Source organism: Choloepus didactylus, chromosome 9, assembly GCF_015220235.1.
Source record: "Choloepus didactylus isolate mChoDid1 chromosome 9, mChoDid1.pri, whole genome shotgun sequence".
NCBI classification, from domain to species: Eukaryota; Metazoa; Chordata; class Mammalia; order Pilosa; family Megalonychidae; genus Choloepus; species Choloepus didactylus.
The window spans coordinates 32,608,058-32,625,491 of record NC_051315.1 but is presented as its reverse complement, the minus strand read 5'-3'; the positions used below and the strand labels follow the sequence as shown (position 1 = coordinate 32,625,491).

The window sequence follows — 17,434 nt, the reverse complement described above, 5'->3', positions numbered from 1 at the left end:
TCATCAGAACATCTACCTTGTACCAGTCAATTTACATATATGATCTAATTTTTTTCACCACAACCAACTGGAATCTAAGTACTCTTTTGCTCATTTTAAAAAATGAGGTTCACAGAGGTTAAATAACCTGTCCTTAGTACACAATTAGTACTCAGAATGCAGAGCATCAAACCCAGTTCATCTAATTCCACAACCTATATCCTTTCCACTATAATATGCTTTCAGTGAGGAGAACATAAATAATTTATTGTCAAATACACTGATACCTAGATTTCAGTCAAGAAGTGCTAAATAAAAATTATTCCTAGATAGATCAGGACTTTCCCTGGGGCAGGGCGAGTAAGCTAGCAGGAACCTGAGCACGGAAGTTTTCCCAAGTTGGAGGTCTGGGAGAAGAGATGGACCAGGAAATGTACTTTATCTGAGAAGCCAGAGGCAACAAAACCAGTGAAAACATTCAAGGACCTGACCCAATATTATAAATGGAAAAATGAGCTTAAGTGTTAGGTTCAAAAGAAAAATAAGCCATATGTGGAAAAACAAGTACCAAACATAGCACTCAGGAGGACTAGATGTGGGTCACAATCTAGTGTGCAAAGTGGGTGGGCTCAAGTGGCTCACCAGGATGCCTGTGAATGGTGGGAAGATGTTAAGTGTCACATGCACATGGTGTAGACTAAGGGGTAGATCTGGCAGATTCAAAGGCCCAGAACTTTATATTCTGGGGAAAGTCATTGATTCTCTCTAGGTCACAGTTTCCTCATCTAGTAAAATGAGACCAGTTGTAACACCTTCAGATCTGCTATCAAAACTAAATGATATATAAGTGGATTTAGCATTACATCAGGCCTTTAGAAGCAGTTCTTTCTTAGCTATTCTCATTTTGGAGTTGCAAATACCATGGAAATGATAATTTTTGAGAATACAGTTTCTATATTTAAGTACCTGAAACAACTCTGCCAAAAAAAAAAAAAGTCATGGTTAAAATCATGCAAAATTAGAACTAAGTATAGTACAAAGTTTATAATGTTATCCTTTTAACAGAATAAGGAGTGTTAAAGAAGATCACAAAGCAGCATGGAGTATTTTCAGTTCACTAGAGAATTTGTAGGTGCAAACATTTCTGGTCCCCTTCCCCTTTAAAAAAGGGGCTAAAAAGTACAGGTCACTTCCAAGACCCTAGGCAGACGTCCAAATGGCCTTTTTGGTAGCTTTCACCTGCAAGGAGCAAGGAAGGGATCCTTTGAGAAAAGAACGATTTAAGGGACCCCTTAAGAACTACAAACAGAAGTGTTTTGAGCAGTTTTAAGGAAAAAACAAAGCCATCAGCATTGGGATTAAATATAGCAATAGTCCCCATCCCCATCCCCACCCCCCACCCCCTAGAGCTTGCATTGATTTTTTAGTTTTTGCATCATAAAGAAAATGTGGGCTTGTGGACGTTGAAGAGACCGGGGGATTTCATTTTCCATTTAATTCACTGATTCTCTCCCGCCATTATAGGTACTTGAAATTAGCGCAAACCCCAGGATAACTACAATTCCAAAAGGGAATGCTCAGTTCATTATGAATGGTCTTACAGCAAATAGTACTCTGACAGCCAAATTCTTGGTCTCCAAATTTGTCTTACTCAAATTTTTTACGTCTTTTTTTTTTCCTTTTTACAAGTCTTACTCAAGACTGCTTCTGAGCTTTTGCACATTTAACCCTTACACTCACAGACAATCTGTTACTCAAGAACACGAGAATTTTCTAGTTTATACATTTGGAGTAAATTTCTTTTCAAAAGAAGCCTGGTATTTATAACCCATATTGAATTTTAACCATACTGAATTCAATAAATTAACTGCAGGACTAACAGAATAAAGAAAATTCTGCATTTATTTTCACTTCTATGGCTGTGCATTCTATGAACAGTTCTAAAGAATCACGAACCAACCATATACCCTATGATGCTTTCCATTTTAGTTCTTCATTTAGTGACACGACACTCATATCTCAATAGAAAAACTGAATGATACTAAAAGGTAGTTTTTTAATAGTCAAAATCAATACTGTCTTTAATCTGAATGTTCCATGTTATTTTTATCAACTTTTTATAATAATAATAACAAAGCTATAACTTAGTGAGATTTTGTGCTTTACTTAATTTAATTCTCCATAAAACCCCAAGGAATATAAATTATTAGTGTATCAGTGTCATAGATAAGGAAACAGGCTTAGAGTAAATTGTCTATCATCATACAGGTAGTAATCTACAGGCTAGCATTAAACCAGATACTTGAGACTTCAACAAGCTTAATAGTAGACAAATAGCAGAAATATGCTTGCTTAATTACTTTAAATAACTTCAAATCAGCCCATATGTTAAAACGTAAAAGAAGAAAAATTATCCTAAATACCAGGCCTGAATTATTTGTCAGTTACCTCAATTTTCTCCTTTTTGATCTGTATAAATAGACATAACCAAAAAGTTCAATGACCAAATTCCAAAAAGAAGATACAGTGCATAATCAGAGTGCATCTCTAGATTTAAGGAGGGGAGTGACTTGATTTTACTTAACGTATCATTTTTCCTAAATAATTGTAGTATTGCCACATATTTCTATGTGCGTTTTACATAGATGGTTTACAAATTAAGTTTTACAGATGTCTAGAAAGAATATTACAGATTAATAAATAAACTTTTACAAGTGCAGGAGAAATTTTTCCCATTACAATGCTACTTTGTTTCTTCATCCTTAGAGAATGAATTAAAAAAAAAAACACATTTTAAATCAAGCATTAGATATGCAAATATGTGTTCAGATCAGAGATACCAAAATTATTCAAAAGATTAATTATTCATCATAAAATGTCAATTAATAGTTATGAAGCATAAAAGGCATTTTTCTAATGCATCCTTATTTTTCTTGGCCTAAAATGGGCTTAACATATGTGTTCAATTGACTTCCAACAAATTTTAAAGTTCTACAAAATAAACAAATTGTGAACAAGTGCAAACTCTGAATTTTGATGAGAACAATAAATGAGCCCAAAGTGAAGAAAAGACCAAAAAGATAAGGAAAACAGAAAACATAGCCACATTCATGACAAATGTTCCCATGTTCACTCACCTGCTAGGTAATGGATAGCAACCTAGTCAAAATAACCCACCAACTCGGTTTATGAATTTGTTTAGCAATGCACAAAATACGTGACTCGCTGTTTCTCTCTGAATTGATCAATGATGGGGGTGGTGTGTTTTGATGCTTTGGGAATTTTTATAATTTCCAAATAGTCATTAAAAGAAAAAGCACAGTTTAAGTTTCTTAAAATTATCTATTCTAATCTCTAAAATCTGCTAAGCACTAAAATAGAATTATCAATGAGAAAAAATTCACCTTGCCTTAATTCTGAAGGACTTCCTTAAGCAAAGTATTTTCTTCCAGGAGGATCATATCTTTTAAAGAAATGATTGTCTTTCTGAGCTGATATGATAATACAGAATAATAAGCCATTATGGTTACTGAAATATTGATTTATTTTTATTTTGTTTATATTTAGTTTATTTTTTACTTTTCACTGACACCTGGTGAACTGGAGTCTCAGATGACCCAGGAGGGTGTCCCTGACCTCATGCTGGTAGATTAATTACATATCAAATAATGTGTTTTCAAAACGAAATGATAAATCTGGACACATAAAGAAAGCAGGTAAAGAATCCGAGGGAGGGAGAAGAGGAGATGTTAAAGAAAACCAGAGATTGCAGAAGGGAAAGATCAGGTAGAAAGAAAAGGGGATGTAGGAAATACAATTGGGAAAGGATGTCAAGAAAATGAGGATAAAGGACAGGGAAGGCTGAAAGGAGGGCAAGAGGGAGGCAGGGAGGAAGGGTGATTCTCAGTTTTGAATTCCCTGGCGAGGCTGCTGGCGTCCGCGCACTCAACGCCCCAGACTTCCAAGTTAAGGAGAAAGCCACCTCCTCGGGCCTCCGTCGCATCGAACTAACTCCAACTTTTCTGATGACTCCTGCAGGGCTCCTTTCCGTCCCCCCTTAGTGAGATTGACAGTCGCGTGGAGGAGGCTTTTCCAGGCACAGCTTTTCTCATGGTAATCAGCCCCCAGCATCACCGCCCGGCCGCGGCCGCTCGGGCTCGGAGCGCAGCTAGTGGACTCCGGGGACCGGAAACAGGGCGGCGGGCGGGGTGCGGGCCAGCGGGCAGGTCAGCTGACCCGGCGGCCGGGCGGGGGTCGCGGGGTTCCCCGGCAGGCAGGAGGGGGCCGCCCCGCACCCCACCCCACCCCCCCACACACGCGCTCCTCCGCCTGGGCGGCGGGGTCTTTCCTTAAGATCAAATGGAGGGACCGAAGCTGGGAGCGAACTAGGGGGGAGGGTGGCGGCTGAGGGGAGGGGGTAGTGAGGCCCGAGCGCGCAGAGAATTGGGGGCAACAAGCAGACCTGTTTGGCATCAATAAATTAAGACGCTCATTTGGGTCCTGAAGTTTGCTGGTTCCTGTCAGTAGAGACGTTGGCAAAAGCCCTGAAGCCGAGATTCAGCCTTTACTTCAAAAAATAAAATAAAATAAAATAAGCCTCTCAGCTGGCCTCCCTGCTGGGGCCAGGTGACTTGCGAGATTCCACAGCCCGCGGGCCTCGCACCGGGGATGTTAGGGACGGTCTGTGGTTCTCTGGTCCTGTTTTGATTTTGTTTGAAAGGGCTTCTCCGAGAGATGCTCCTGATTTTTTTATTTTTTTTTATTTTTAGTAGACTTTCCCCTCCTATCCTAGGCGCAACTCCCAATGGATTGGATTGCGAGGTTGCACGTGAGAAACCGTTTGGCTTGGCTTGGACCCCTGCTGCCCCCTCCCCCCCCACACACACACGCACCCTATCTTGGGGTCCCCTTTATCACCCTTTGCTTGCAACTCTAAAAGAAGTTGCCCACCTCCTGCGTACCGACACAGGGTCGAAACAATTCCTCTAGATGAAAGATCAATTCCGTTTCAAAACTAGAATACGTTCCTTTTTTTATTTTCTCCACATGGTTCAAAATAAGCAGAAATTGCTAAAGAAAATCATTAGCTGTGGCCAAATTCGAATTCCTTTTACAGCCTTGTGTCTTCAAGGGCAGAAACACTGTATCTCTTAGGGCATCTGGGCCGACTACGGAGCAGGGGGCGGGGGGGGGGGCGGCTTTGAAAGTTGAGGAAATTGACAGACTGAAAGGTGATTGGGGGGACAGGCACCAGGTCCTTGCTGGACGGAATTTGAAAACAAAAGTACGTCTTCACACCCTGCATAGGTGGAGGGAATCCTGAGGGGGCAGTTTGTTTTTACCAAGGAAACCCTAAAGAATTATTTTTCCCCTCCAAGGTCGATTGCAATATTATTTCACATTTGCGGGTATCTGTGGTTTCAATCCCCTTCGTCTGCTCTAATCTCTGGAAGTGGATTATTAATGGAAAAGACAGACAAGGAAAGAACGTTTCATTTGCAGGACTTGCTTTACTGGGTGAGGAGCCCAAAGCCAGCAGTCCCCAGTCCTCTCTCGACTTTTCCCTGCGTCCTGCGCTCCTGAAACCCGCTGATCCCACGGTCACTATTGTCCCCGACCTGACCCTCGTGCTGAGGGAGTGTTCCGGCCAAAATTATATTCCGGCTTCCTCCGACCCCATCGCCTCTGCGGTGGTGGGAACTCTTTCCGCCAAACTCCTGGGGAGCGTGCCAGGCAAGGAAGGGGGGCAACCTAGCCGCGCGCTCACACCTCTCAGGGACCCTTCACGTGGACCCTAACACCCACATAGATGGGAACCTGAAAGATTTCCCAAATCAAATACTTGCACTACGGGACTCCAAGTGCTAAGTGTTGGGCGCTGGCTCCTGCCACTTGAACAATTACCGAGCCCAGGGTAATCAGATGATTAGGTGTTTTTAATGGAAATACTTAAGGGTCTCTCTTTTTTTTTTTTAAGTCAGATCGCCAGTAACCTGCCATTTAATATACATAATAAAGACAAGTGCTTTGTTAACCCTTTGATTGGATCCTCTGACCTGAGGTTTTGCGTGGGGTCGGGGGTGTGGTAGGGGTGGGGAGGACTGTAAACCTCCAAAGTCTCCTGAAGAGGGGTCGCCTGGAATCGCCCCATACTTTGGGCTCTTTCTTCCTCGTGAATGGGAGAAGGGAGGCTGGAAAGCAAAATTCTAGAGAAAGCTGAAGTCCAATTTTTTCTTTCATAAAAAAAGGAAAAAAGGGGAAGGAGGAAGGAAAAAATGATAGTAATAGTAGTAATAAGTATCAGAGGAGGAACTTGATAAGTAATCCATACATTTAGTACAGATGTATTAAAAGAAATGTAAGATATAAAATTGAGAATGTCTGACATGTTGGAAATATTTAAAAATTTTTAATTTTTAAACAGAAAATCTTGAATGTTCCTTTTCTGTGAGTATTTTATCTGGGATAGGGAGGGGGAGTGGGGAAGTGATTAATTTATCCAGCTATTCTCTAGTAATAAATACTTGAGTTAGGACAGAGGTGAGTGTGTGAGTGTGTAACCAAATGTGAAAGTCTACTTTTCTTCCATCTTAAAGATCTGGCTGTGGTCATGCTGGGTGGCTAGTGCTCTTCCCCCTCCCCAGGAAAATAAACATACAAAATACAAAGACAGGCACCTCTGGGAGTGTAGATGTGGCAACCCATGTGGTGGCTTTTCCCTCCTTTGAGTGCAATTGCCAGAGACTCTTGCATTCAAAGTCTTGCTTTAGGCACACATTCAAAGCACTAGTTCAAAGCTGTTTATCTTAATGTAAGTAAAAGTCTAGTGTTGGATCAGGGTATTATTTGTTTCAGATTTCATCAGAGTGAAAACCGGGAGCTGCAAATATTTAACAATATTAAGGCAGAAAAATTGGTGTCATCTCTTTGGTCCTCTTCACACTCTACCTTCACCTTTCCAATGGAGCCCAAAGGCTGTGACACTGGAAGTTTATTTGTGCTCTGAGGTTCTCAAGCACTTTCACTATTTATAAAAAAAAAAAAAAAAAAAAAAAAAAAAAAAAAAAAAAAAAAGTTTATGAATTCTTTAAGAAATTGAGCCTGAATCATCAGAGACTAAGAGATTTCTTCCTTTTCCGATAAATGCCTATGCTCAGCATCCTCAAATTTGGCTGTCTTTATTTACTTCTATATTAGTTCCAATTATGTGCAGTGTAAACCAGCTTTTTGATTAACAAAACAGCAGAGCATTGGTTAAGAACACTTAAACTTCAAAAAATTCCCCTGGGAAGTGGGCTCTGAATTGGTTAATAATGTGCAGTACTTGCTAAATTGCTGACTTCCAGATGTGGAAAATATCTTTCTTGTTTAGGACCTATGTAACCTGATTGGATTACGACAGAAGCGTCACGTTGGAAGCTTTTGAGTGATTATTTAATTAACCATACAGTAGAAAGCTGTATTCTTCAGGAAATCCCTTCCATATTTGCATAACCAATCCCTTCAGAGCAAAGGTGGAGTCTTTTCTTTTTAATTGTACTTTAATTGCAATATCAAAAAAAAAAAAAAAAACTCCAAAACTTAGACCCCATGCCGTTTAATATCATGCTCTTCCTTCCCTGCTATATTCCTCTATGGCCTTTCTCCCTCTCCTTTTGCCTTCTGCTTCCCAACATACACTCCCTTACTTTGTAGTGAGGTCTCTGTGAGACGTACAGCGATTCAAAGATCGGTCAGCCTAGCGCTCTATGTTAATTTACTTAGAGACCCTTTTTTAAAATGCCAAACTACTTTTTAGTATTGGGATCAAATCCAGAAATGCATAACATCCTCCCCCCTCTCCCCTCAACACACATGCCCTAAGATGCAGTTCACAAGCAGCATTTTTTTTCCCCTGGCTCTGGCATCTAAAAAGAAAAAAAAGAGAGAGAGAGAAAAAGGGCAAAGAATTTAGTTCGAGAAGCCGTGCTGAGAAATCCACACAACTTAATGTGCATCTCAAATCTGGTGATTAGAGATATCTGTGTAAAAAGAGGCGATCTGGATTGAGGACCCGGGATCTTTCCCTTTAACTTTCGCCCCTTGGAGTTGTCCAGTTCTGTGAATGGTGTGCACCGCTTTCCGCCTTGTACTCAGTAGAATTTAGTGATGAGGATAATGATGCCAAAGGCTTGATGCGGCGGCGGGGGGGGGGGGGGGGGCGTGGAGAAGGAAAGGAGGGAGGGAGGGAGGCGAGAGGGAGGGAGAGAGGAAGGGAGGGAGGTGGAATTTCATTTCTTCCACTAAAGCGTTTGCGGAGACTTCAAGGTATAATCTATCCCAGATCTTTTCCCAGAGAGAAACTTGGCGATCACGTTTTCACATGATGCTCACGCTCAGGGCGCTTCAATTATCCCTCCCCACAAAGATAGGTGGCGCGTGTTTCAGGGTCTCTGCTCTCTCTCCTACAGAAAAGAAAAAGAAAAAAATGTCATTAGAAGAGGCGTAACACGTCAGTCCGTCCCCAGGTTTGTGTTTCCTGGAGTGGCCGAAAGAGATCAGTTCTAACCTGCTCCGCAGGAATAACGGTCCTGCCTCCCGACACTCTTGGCGAGGTTTTGTACAGTTTGCTCCGGGAGCTGTTTCTTCGCTTCCACCTTTTTCTCCCCCACACTTCGCGGCTTCTTCATGCTTTTTCTTCTCACCATTTCTGGCCAAAACTACAAACAAGACTTCGCAGGTAGGTTTTTTTTCCCCCCTTTTCTCTCTTTTTATCCCTTTATGGTATGCTTGTCCCCCACCCTGCTTTTCTGATTTTTTTCCTTTTGAGTGGGAATGTAAATCTGAAGTGAGAAGGGGTGTCTGTGGGCAGGAATTTCAGGTGGGTTTAGCTCCTTTATGGCAAGCTTCTCCCAAGAGTGGCTTCTCCGCTTTCTCTCACACTCTCCTCCTCTCTCCTTCCTTTTCTCTCCCTTTCCTCCCCCAAATTATTTGCTCTGTACCTGCCCATTCAGGTAACCAAAGGTGCCTTTGCTACCCAGCCTAGGAAAAGTTTTTTTGAGGACTATATGGCTGGAATAAAAACTCATCAAGGGGAGAGCTGTCTGCTCTATTTTTTGCATCTAGTTCCAATTCATTATATTTAACAAGTAAAACTTGACAAATACCTGTTAATAATTACAAAACTTGATTGATTCGACCCTAGCAAATTCAGGGGCAAGTCTCTCTTAGACATGGCAGACCATCTTCTCCCACTGGAGAAGGCTGTTTTCTAAGCAGAAAGTTGCCTGTTTTTGTCTGCTTAGCGAGTTTCATTTCTTTATTTCATTCTTTGTGTGTGTGAAGTAACACCTCAGCTTCTGTGATCATAAATAAAGAAGTGAAAGTCCTCATGGAACTTGAGTCGTTTACCAAAGTGGGGGGGGGGGGGTCACTACAGCTGGGAAGAAAACTCCTGTCAGGATATCAGGGTTTAAAATTAAGGATAATTTTTTGGAATTTTATTTTAAATGGCAAATTAATATAGACATGAATTTAAAAGAAGGCACACATGCACACATCCCATTCCATACTCTGGCACTGAAAAGTCAAAAGAAATATCAGGAGTTCCCAGGAATGGTGATGAGCCCAGCTAACATGAATGTGTTTATCTCCCACCTACTTATATATTTTACATGCTCCCCCTATAATGATGAGGACAAGATTACTAACTCCAGAGTTAGAAATAACAGGCACAGATAAAGTTTACAGCACAAATTCCCTGTCTCTCCCTCATATGCACATGCTCATAAAACTAGCAGCTTACTTTATTAAACATATATTTATATGCATTCGTGTGTAAGTTTCAGCATGAATACAGGCAGGCCAGCTGTTTCATCCCAGACACTTGTGTGACCATTTCTTTATTTCAGGATTTTCCCCAACAGTTTCACATTAATAGGAGAGCCAAGAAATGACAAAAGGTGTCAAACTTACATTAAAAGTCTCCTTCTATGTCTAGGTTAAATTTAAGGTGCTTTCTAAAACATCCACTTCCCCTTCTCTCTACCCACCCACCCCCCCCCCACCTCTCTCAGCAAATGTGTGGAAACTGATACTCACTTTCCAGGTTTTCCGCAAAGCTTCTAGCACAGAAGACAATAGGTGCGGAGCGTGGGGACTGAGTGTGCTCGGCAGAGAAAGGGTTAATGGCCCTTGTGTTACAGTTTGCATCTGTTACATCTTTTATAGCCCCCTGTTTAAACTAATCCTCGAGGCACAGCATCTTCCCAACCTCCACCGAGTTTCAGGATTCTTGCCTGCCTCCGAGGTTCCCCTTCTCCAAGTTTTGACAGTTTCAGCTGAAAAAAATGCAGCGCCTCTCTCAATTTTTAGGTACAAAAGTTTCGAAGTCAGAAAGGATACGATCATTTAGCAGAGCTTGAAAGTATTGCCGTTAGTGTTGGACTTTCTCTTTCTTTCTTGAGGGGGAGAAAAAAAAATCCTACTGAACTATTTAAGGGGATCATTGTGGGGGGAGCATGTGTGTGAGTGAGGTGGGGGGAAATACTTAAGTAAATACTGTCAAAGTGGGGGGAAGGAGGGGAGGGACAGTGTCCAAAGAGGCTTATAAATTACATTTCTTATTGCGGCGTGAAACCGGGAATCTTAATTTGGAGGGGTGGGGGGAAGAAGAGAAAGTGCCTCGATAAACTCGAAAAGGGGAGGGGAGGGGGCGCGGGGCGAGTGGGCTTCCTATAATTACTATTATCAATTTGCCCGAGTGTGCTTCATCGGGGGTTGTTTGGCAGTGTCTGTTTGTTTGTTTCCTTTGGGAAATGGGGTGGGGGTCAGACAAGATGAGAGCGAAAGAAAGCCTCGCCTCACCCCAAGTTCCCGAGCCGGGCTGAGGACTTTTCGGAGGAAAGGGTCCGTCTAGCCTTGAGTCAAGCAGCCTACTGTACCGCCGTGTGCATTCCCTCATACGGTCAGGAGTTATGACTCATTTTGAAGATGTAATTCTTGTCTCTGATCCCCTCGCGGGTGCAACACACCATACAGTAACAAACACAAAGCGCCTCGGGGCCAAGGCTCGGTGTGGGGGGGGCGGGGAGGGGGCCGCCGAAGTTTCGCTTTGGGGTTGGGGGGCGCGGATGGGTGCTCGCCGGGGCCCTGGCCCGGCTCCCCTGGGCGGCCCGCGCGCGTTTCAATGGGCGCGGGCGATGCCCACATTGTCGCTGTGTTTGGTTGCTAGATCGAGCCTGCGTGCTGCCGAAGCAGGGCGCCGAGTCCATGCGAACTGCCATCTGATCCGCTCTTATCAATGAAGCAGCCGATCATGGCGGATGGCCCCCGGTGCAAGAGGCGCAAACAAGCCAATCCCAGGAGGAAAAACGGTAAGAAGCGGCCCGAACCAAACTTTTCCGGGCCACTCGGCGACTCGAGACCCAGGGAGAAGGAGGGGGAAAGGGAAAAGGAACCGAGGCGGCGGCGGCGGCGGCGCCCGGGGCTTGCGGGAGAGCCTCCCTCCGCGGCCGGCGCCGGAGCCCGGCGCGCGCGGCGGCTGCACCGGGGGGGAGTTGGGGGAAGTGCCGGGCAAAGTGAGCGTCGGGGAGCCTGGGGGCTCAGAGCGCGGGGGTACTGCCGGGACTCCGCACTTCAACCCCTCCACCCCCGCCTTCCCTCCTCCCGCCGCCCGTTCAGCTTGCAACCGGCCCGCGGGGTCTCCGGCCCGGCTGCCGCAGCGTCCGGCCAGGGCAGGGCGGGGGCCCCGGGCACCAGGTCCTACAGGATCCCGGGGCGGGGGCGGGGGTGGCCGTGGCCGAGGGATTGCGAGGGCGGGAGAGGAGACCCGGAGCTGTGCCTCAGCTGGGCTCAAAGTTTCTTGTCGGACTAGCTCGGCCGCCTCTCCGTGCGCCAAGTAACGGTCCGCAGGCAGCCGGGCCGGCCTGGCGCGCCGCGACCCGGGGTGGGAGGGACTCGGCCGGCCCTCCGGGGGTCTGTGTGGGGTCCGCGAGGGGTCCGCGCGGAATCGCGGGTGGATGGCTCCTCTCCAGCGTGATCTGGCCCCTATGCCCGGGACTGGCGGAGGCGCAAGGCGCAGCGAGACTTTTCCGGGCAGTTTCTACGTGGTCATGAGGAGCCCGTTATCCAGGCTGAGTCAGGAAGGAGGAAGGAGATGGGGTTGCGAGGTGGATACACATACCAGCGAGGAGATAAGGGGAGGGGGGTGTGTGACAGTTTAGTAGGTCCATCTTGGAGAGAGGGTGAGAAGGGACGAGTAGAGGAAGGGAGGGACGGGAGACACCCTAGGTATTATCCAAAACAAAATCCTGGGAATAAAAAAGAAAAGTGATTGGCAAGAGCGCGGAAGGCGCCTGGGGGAGGGGAGAGGACTGGGGACAAGAGAGGGTGCGGAGGTGGGGGTGGGCGATGGAGGATACAGAGTTTTAAAAGAAAAAAGAAAAAAAAAAAAAAAAACCTAAAACAAACAAGCAAACAAGCACCAGCCCAGACTCGGAAAAGAAACTTCACGCTCTCTTCGCTCTCAGCCCAATCACCCGGCACGGGGCCGCGTAGATGCTCCTGAGCTGAGCGCAGGGACGCGGCGCTGGCCCGGCCTCCCAGCCTCCCGCAACCCCAACCCGCGCCGCGGGGAGCAACTTTCCTCCAGAGAAGACAATTGTGCGCGCCCCTGGCCTGCTCCAGAGCTCCGCGACGCGGGGAGGGGGCGGCTGGGGGGTGTAGTGTGGGGTGCTGGAGGGAGAAAAAACACAAAGACGAGAGAATTTTGATTAGAGACAAATGATGCCTCTCTCTCTCTCTCTCTCTCTCTCTCTCTCTCTCTCTCTCTCTCTCTCTCTCTCTCTCTCTCGTGTGTGTGTGTGTGTGTGTGTGTGTGTGTGTGTGTGTGTGTGTGTTTTGCTTGTTGTGGTGGAGGTGTCGAGCCATATGGGGGAGTGATAGAGGAATTTTAGTCAGAAACTGTTCGTTACGTTATCCTGCCTTTTCCCTTTGTGCTGCCTTTGATCTATTTGCTTGGCTTAGTATTACAAAAAAACAAGTACAATAATATATTCCGAGCTGCTTCCTCAAGATCCAGTTCAGGCTGCCTCTTTTTAAGTCTCTCTCCCTCTCTCCCTCGTTTAATTTAATTTTTTCTTCACTCTGATGTCTGGCATTATTTAAGGTGGTCCTTACACAGGAGACTTCCCCTTCCCCATCTCTGGGTAATTTAGTAGACACTAAAATTACACCTAATGTTCCCTTCTCCTCTCTTGTGTTTCCTCCGTTCCTTTTATTAAATGTTGGTTATTGATTTTCTAAAATCAATGTCTGTTGTGGGGCTTTTTTCCCCCTCTTACAAGTATCTAAAGCACGTTGCTGATCAACTGGATAACAAAAGCTTTGTGTTGAGAGGGTTTTTTTTTTTTTTTATGTTAAACAGTCATTTTTGAGAGAAAAAGAGAATGAGATTTAAAGTAAGACTCCCAGAAGTGTTCTTTTCCAAGAAAGACTATTTCGAGTTTTTCTTCTTGCCTGCCTCCTCCCACTCCCCTCGGGATTTTGCCACCGATGACCAGCCTGGCCACGCAGTGAGGTCAGGCCAGACCCCATGTCTAGGGAAATAGAGGGCTCCGGGCTTCCTGAGAAAACCGCGGGGGATGGCAGAGAGGGAGGCCAAGCGGGGTTTCGCAGGTGGAACGGGAAAAGCCAGAGACCTGCGCTGCCATCGACACTGCAACCATTTCCCCTCCGCCCACCCCTAACTTGGGAGAAGCCTAGTCACACTCCCGACTGGAAAGTTGATTTGTACATTTTAAGGCATTTAGCCCAGATCCTGCACAGTTAACCTCAAGCCTGGCCGTTGCTTACAGCTTCTCTAACTTTGACTATTACCTGTCTCTTCTACCAAAAGAATCTGTGGAAAACTAGGCTGTGAATCGGCTACTTCTTAGTGTTTTCCTTTGCATCTAACCTGACTGAGCACTGTCCTGGGTTTTGTGAAGCAGGTAGAAGAGCCCCCACCCCCCTTTCATTTTCTTTCTCATCAAGAATATATCCAATGCCTTTCCCTTTGGGAATTGCCAGGATTTATCTGAACTGAGTGGATTTTTCTTCTTTCCTGGATTCATGGAAAAGATGTCACTTTTGTGCTTGTGTCTTTGCTGATAACACTAAATATGATGATGCTTATCAAAATCATATAGACATTCCTGGAAAGGAATAATGGCAATAATAATCATAGAAGTAGAAGCTGGGAAAAAAAAAAAAAAAAAAGATGGTCATCCAGGAAACTAGAATGGCTCTTTATATAATTTTAATGAAGTTAACAGTGTATGTGTAGACTAAGGCAATGAGGAGATAAAATGTGTAAAGCAATGTGTGTGTGTGTGTGTGTGTGTGTGTGTGTGTGTGTGTGTGTGTGTCTGAAATGTTGGTCAGGAACATGGATTAGAAGAAAATGCTGTGCACAATTATTTAAAAGCAAAGGAGAGGGAAGCAGTTCGAGGAAAATAAATGCACACAATGAGAGAAACAAGAATCTAAAATCCAACCTTCAAGATTCTCAGGCTAGCAAGACGCCTGGCAAAGAGAGTGTCAGAGCCAAGTTAACCCACAGCAGGCAGGCAGTCTTCTTTCCCCCACATGGAAAGGGATGCAATCTCTTCCCAGAAAATAAGATGTGCTGCAGAAAAGGAGTGGGGTGAGGGGGAAGGAGGCAAAAAGCAAGTTGCCCACAGACAAGAATGTGTGTTGGTTTCAAGAAAGTTCAGTCAGATGATCCCCAGTCGCCTGACTCACTTTGTAACACTTTCACTGAAGCTGGAGAGGAGGGGGAACACCCATCCCCCTTTCTTATCCCCTTGCTTTTACCCCACTATCTCTGCACAAACCTTCGAGTCAGAAAGTGAGCGCTCAAGTAGCAGATACCCGGCTGCTGCCTGCCACCGGCGCAGCCCGTTTGTAGCTTGCAAAGTTTGTTGCTTTTGCCTGTTTCGGGCATCGGCTCCTGGGGATGCTCCTGCTTCCCTCCTGCCTCCCGCAGAGCTTGAGAAGAGGGTCCTGCCTCTCCAGCCCTCTGCCTTCTGGCATGAGCCTCTGAAAAATCACAAACACGTACACACACACACACACACACACACGTAACAAAAATCACAAATCTGGAAACTGCTTGCTTCAGAGAAGGGAAATTGTCTTTAGGAAAACATAATTAGGAAAAGAAAGGAAATGGAAGAAGGAAAGAAAAGTTAAGTTGATTTTTCTCCAAAGTTTCACTTAAAGGGTTGGGAACTTTGTGGGGGAGCTTTTTAGAAACACCTTTGGTCTCTGATTTTCAGCGTTGAAGACAAGAGATCAAGTTGGATGTTTTCAGGGCTTTGGATTCTAGAGAAGAAAGAATCGGATGAACAGGAATGGTTATCCCTGTTTAAAATGAACCCCCACTCCTTATTACTACCTTTAAGGAAGTGGAGGTGCTGGTAGTGATGCTTATAGGCAATGGATGAAAAGTTGCTACCTTTCCAGAGATGCTCAAGTGAAAAAGAAAGGAAATATTATCAGCCCCTGAAGGATGTGACTCCTAGCTCTTCTCCCTGAGAGGTGAAGCAGGGATGGGGCACCGAGAGTCAGAGCCCCACACTACACACTGAGTCAGGGAAGCTTCCTTCGGATTACAGTCGGCTAAGACTTGGTTGTCTCTGCAAGCATGAAAATCTTTTGCAAGTAGTTTCCTTCGTAAAGTTGATGAGCTCAGAGGGAGCCTGTTTTGCTGACTCTCAAAGTACACAAATGCAGTTCGTGTGGCAGGTACCAGCTCTATCCTTTTCTTTTTGTAGAGAGCTTCCACAGGTTTTGTCACGCTGCACACACATAAGGCTGGGGACTAAGTATCTAGACTGATCTATTTATTTTCTTTCGGTTTGGAAGCACTAAGAGAATTGGGGTAGAAGCACGTCTTTGTAGCAGAGCCACTAGCCTGCTGGCGTCCACAGAGTGACACTCACCAGGAGTAAGGGTGGGCTAAGGATTTTAGACTTTACATTGTTTTCTCTGTTGCCAGATAAAGATAAATTCATGTCCTAAAGCATTTATTTTCAAACAGAATAAAACCAAGATTAAAGTTCCCTACTAAACTGCTATGTCATATGCTTTGGATCCTTTCATTCTCTCTTAATGTGTTCAAAGTAAAGAAAATACCAAGAGGTTATCAAAGACTCTACTGCTGTTGTAATAGTATTTCCTAGAAAAAAAAATGTGTGTCTACCCTGAAGGTAGGAAAAGAGGGCACTGCTAGCTCTCTAGTGCCGCGATTACTCCAAGATGTGGGAGATTCTTTTCCTTACAACAGTTCTTGTCATCTGCATTCTTCCAAGGCTTTTAAGGTGCATTTTCTTCTGTGTGAAAAGGAACTCTTTGTCCTTTTCCTCTCCAGCACCGTGGCTTCCCAAGGTAGACACTATTTTGTGCCTGTCACAGAGAGAAGGAGTGCAGGTTTGCAATGCTCACAGACAATTGATTGTCTGCCCTAATGTGTTTCATTTACATGTTTATAACGTCAATGGTGCTGGGGTGTCCACTGTACCATTCATTCCCGCATTCCCACAAGGGGGCAATTGTCTGAATGGCCAAGTCAGACACCTTTTTGATTGCTCTTTGGTTGTCTTTTTAGAGCAAAGAGATAAAGGAGGAAAATCTGTGATGCAGAAACACTAGTTGAAAATATACAGAATTAAATGTCACCACAAAAGCAGATGTTAATGTAAGCCCAAATATGCTTTTTACCCAAGATGTGAAGTTTGAAAAAATAATTCAGAGCACAGGAAAGGATGATTTAAAACCAATAAATATACCGCTCCCCCCCCCCGTTTCTTTTCTTTCTTTAGCAATCAGAAGATGAAATGTGATTTTCTTTTCATTTTTAAGCCATGAAATATCCAGGCACCTCTTCATTATTTGTATGTTTGCTATGATTTGTGAATTTTGTATATATTTACATAGCTCTATTTATGCCAACAGCATCAGCTTACCACTTGGAAAAACTATTGAATGACTGTTTGGGCTGTGGGGAGTGTAAACTTTTAAAAAGTAAGATCCAAGTATTTCTTCATCAAGCATTTTTTTAAAAGGAAGACGATAATAATCAGTAGACTTGATGGAAGCCCTTGCCTTAATAGCTATGTGCCAAATACTTTTATCTTGGGTGACAGTCGTGTCAGACTGAAAGCTCTCAGGAAAAGTGTAACTAGTAGTTACAAAGTAAATACAGGATTTCGTTTTAAGGTGTTCTGTACTGTTTTTACACTGTGTGTGTGTGTGTTTCCTCTGAGGGAGGTGAGAGGAAAACCCATCCATGCGTGTGTCTTTTGGCTTTTCTCTTCATTCAGCTCTCCCTTGCATATTATGCATATATATGTAATGCACGTGAATACACCTGTTTTATTTAAAAAAAAAAAAAAGGTTTCACAGTTCAGATGGTGCCTTGCTGGTTCTCTTA

The 17,434-nt window shown here is 44.4% G+C and overlaps 1 protein-coding gene and 1 long non-coding RNA gene across 11 annotated transcripts in view; one reads left to right on the top strand and one right to left on the bottom strand.

Moving 5' to 3' along the window:
• Nucleotides 1-4,676, bottom strand: part of LOC119544461 — a 57,061-nt gene extending 52,385 nt beyond the window's left edge. For 4 of the 5 annotated variants that reach the window (XR_005218846.1, XR_005218848.1, XR_005218849.1 and 1 more), the window contains exon 1: nucleotides 4,442-4,676. This is a non-coding gene — a long non-coding RNA (uncharacterized LOC119544461). Of the gene's footprint in view, nucleotides 1-3,116; nucleotides 3,364-4,441 lie in introns of those variants that run through there. The other variant, XR_005218845.1, reaches the window with a different exon arrangement.
• A 3,580-nt stretch (nucleotides 4,677-8,256) lies between these two features.
• Nucleotides 8,257-17,434, top strand: part of ZEB2 (zinc finger E-box binding homeobox 2) — a 130,429-nt gene continuing 121,251 nt past the window's right edge. For 4 of the 6 annotated variants that reach the window (XM_037849940.1, XM_037849936.1, XM_037849939.1 and 1 more), the window contains exons 1-2: nucleotides 8,257-8,698; nucleotides 11,192-11,333. In XM_037849940.1, the coding sequence (XP_037705868.1) occupies nucleotides 11,261-11,333 (73 nt within the window). In that variant the 5' untranslated portion in view covers nucleotides 8,257-8,698; nucleotides 11,192-11,260. Of the gene's footprint in view, nucleotides 8,699-11,191; nucleotides 11,334-17,434 lie in introns of those variants that run through there. The other 2 variants (XM_037849938.1, XM_037849941.1) reach the window with 1 other exon arrangement.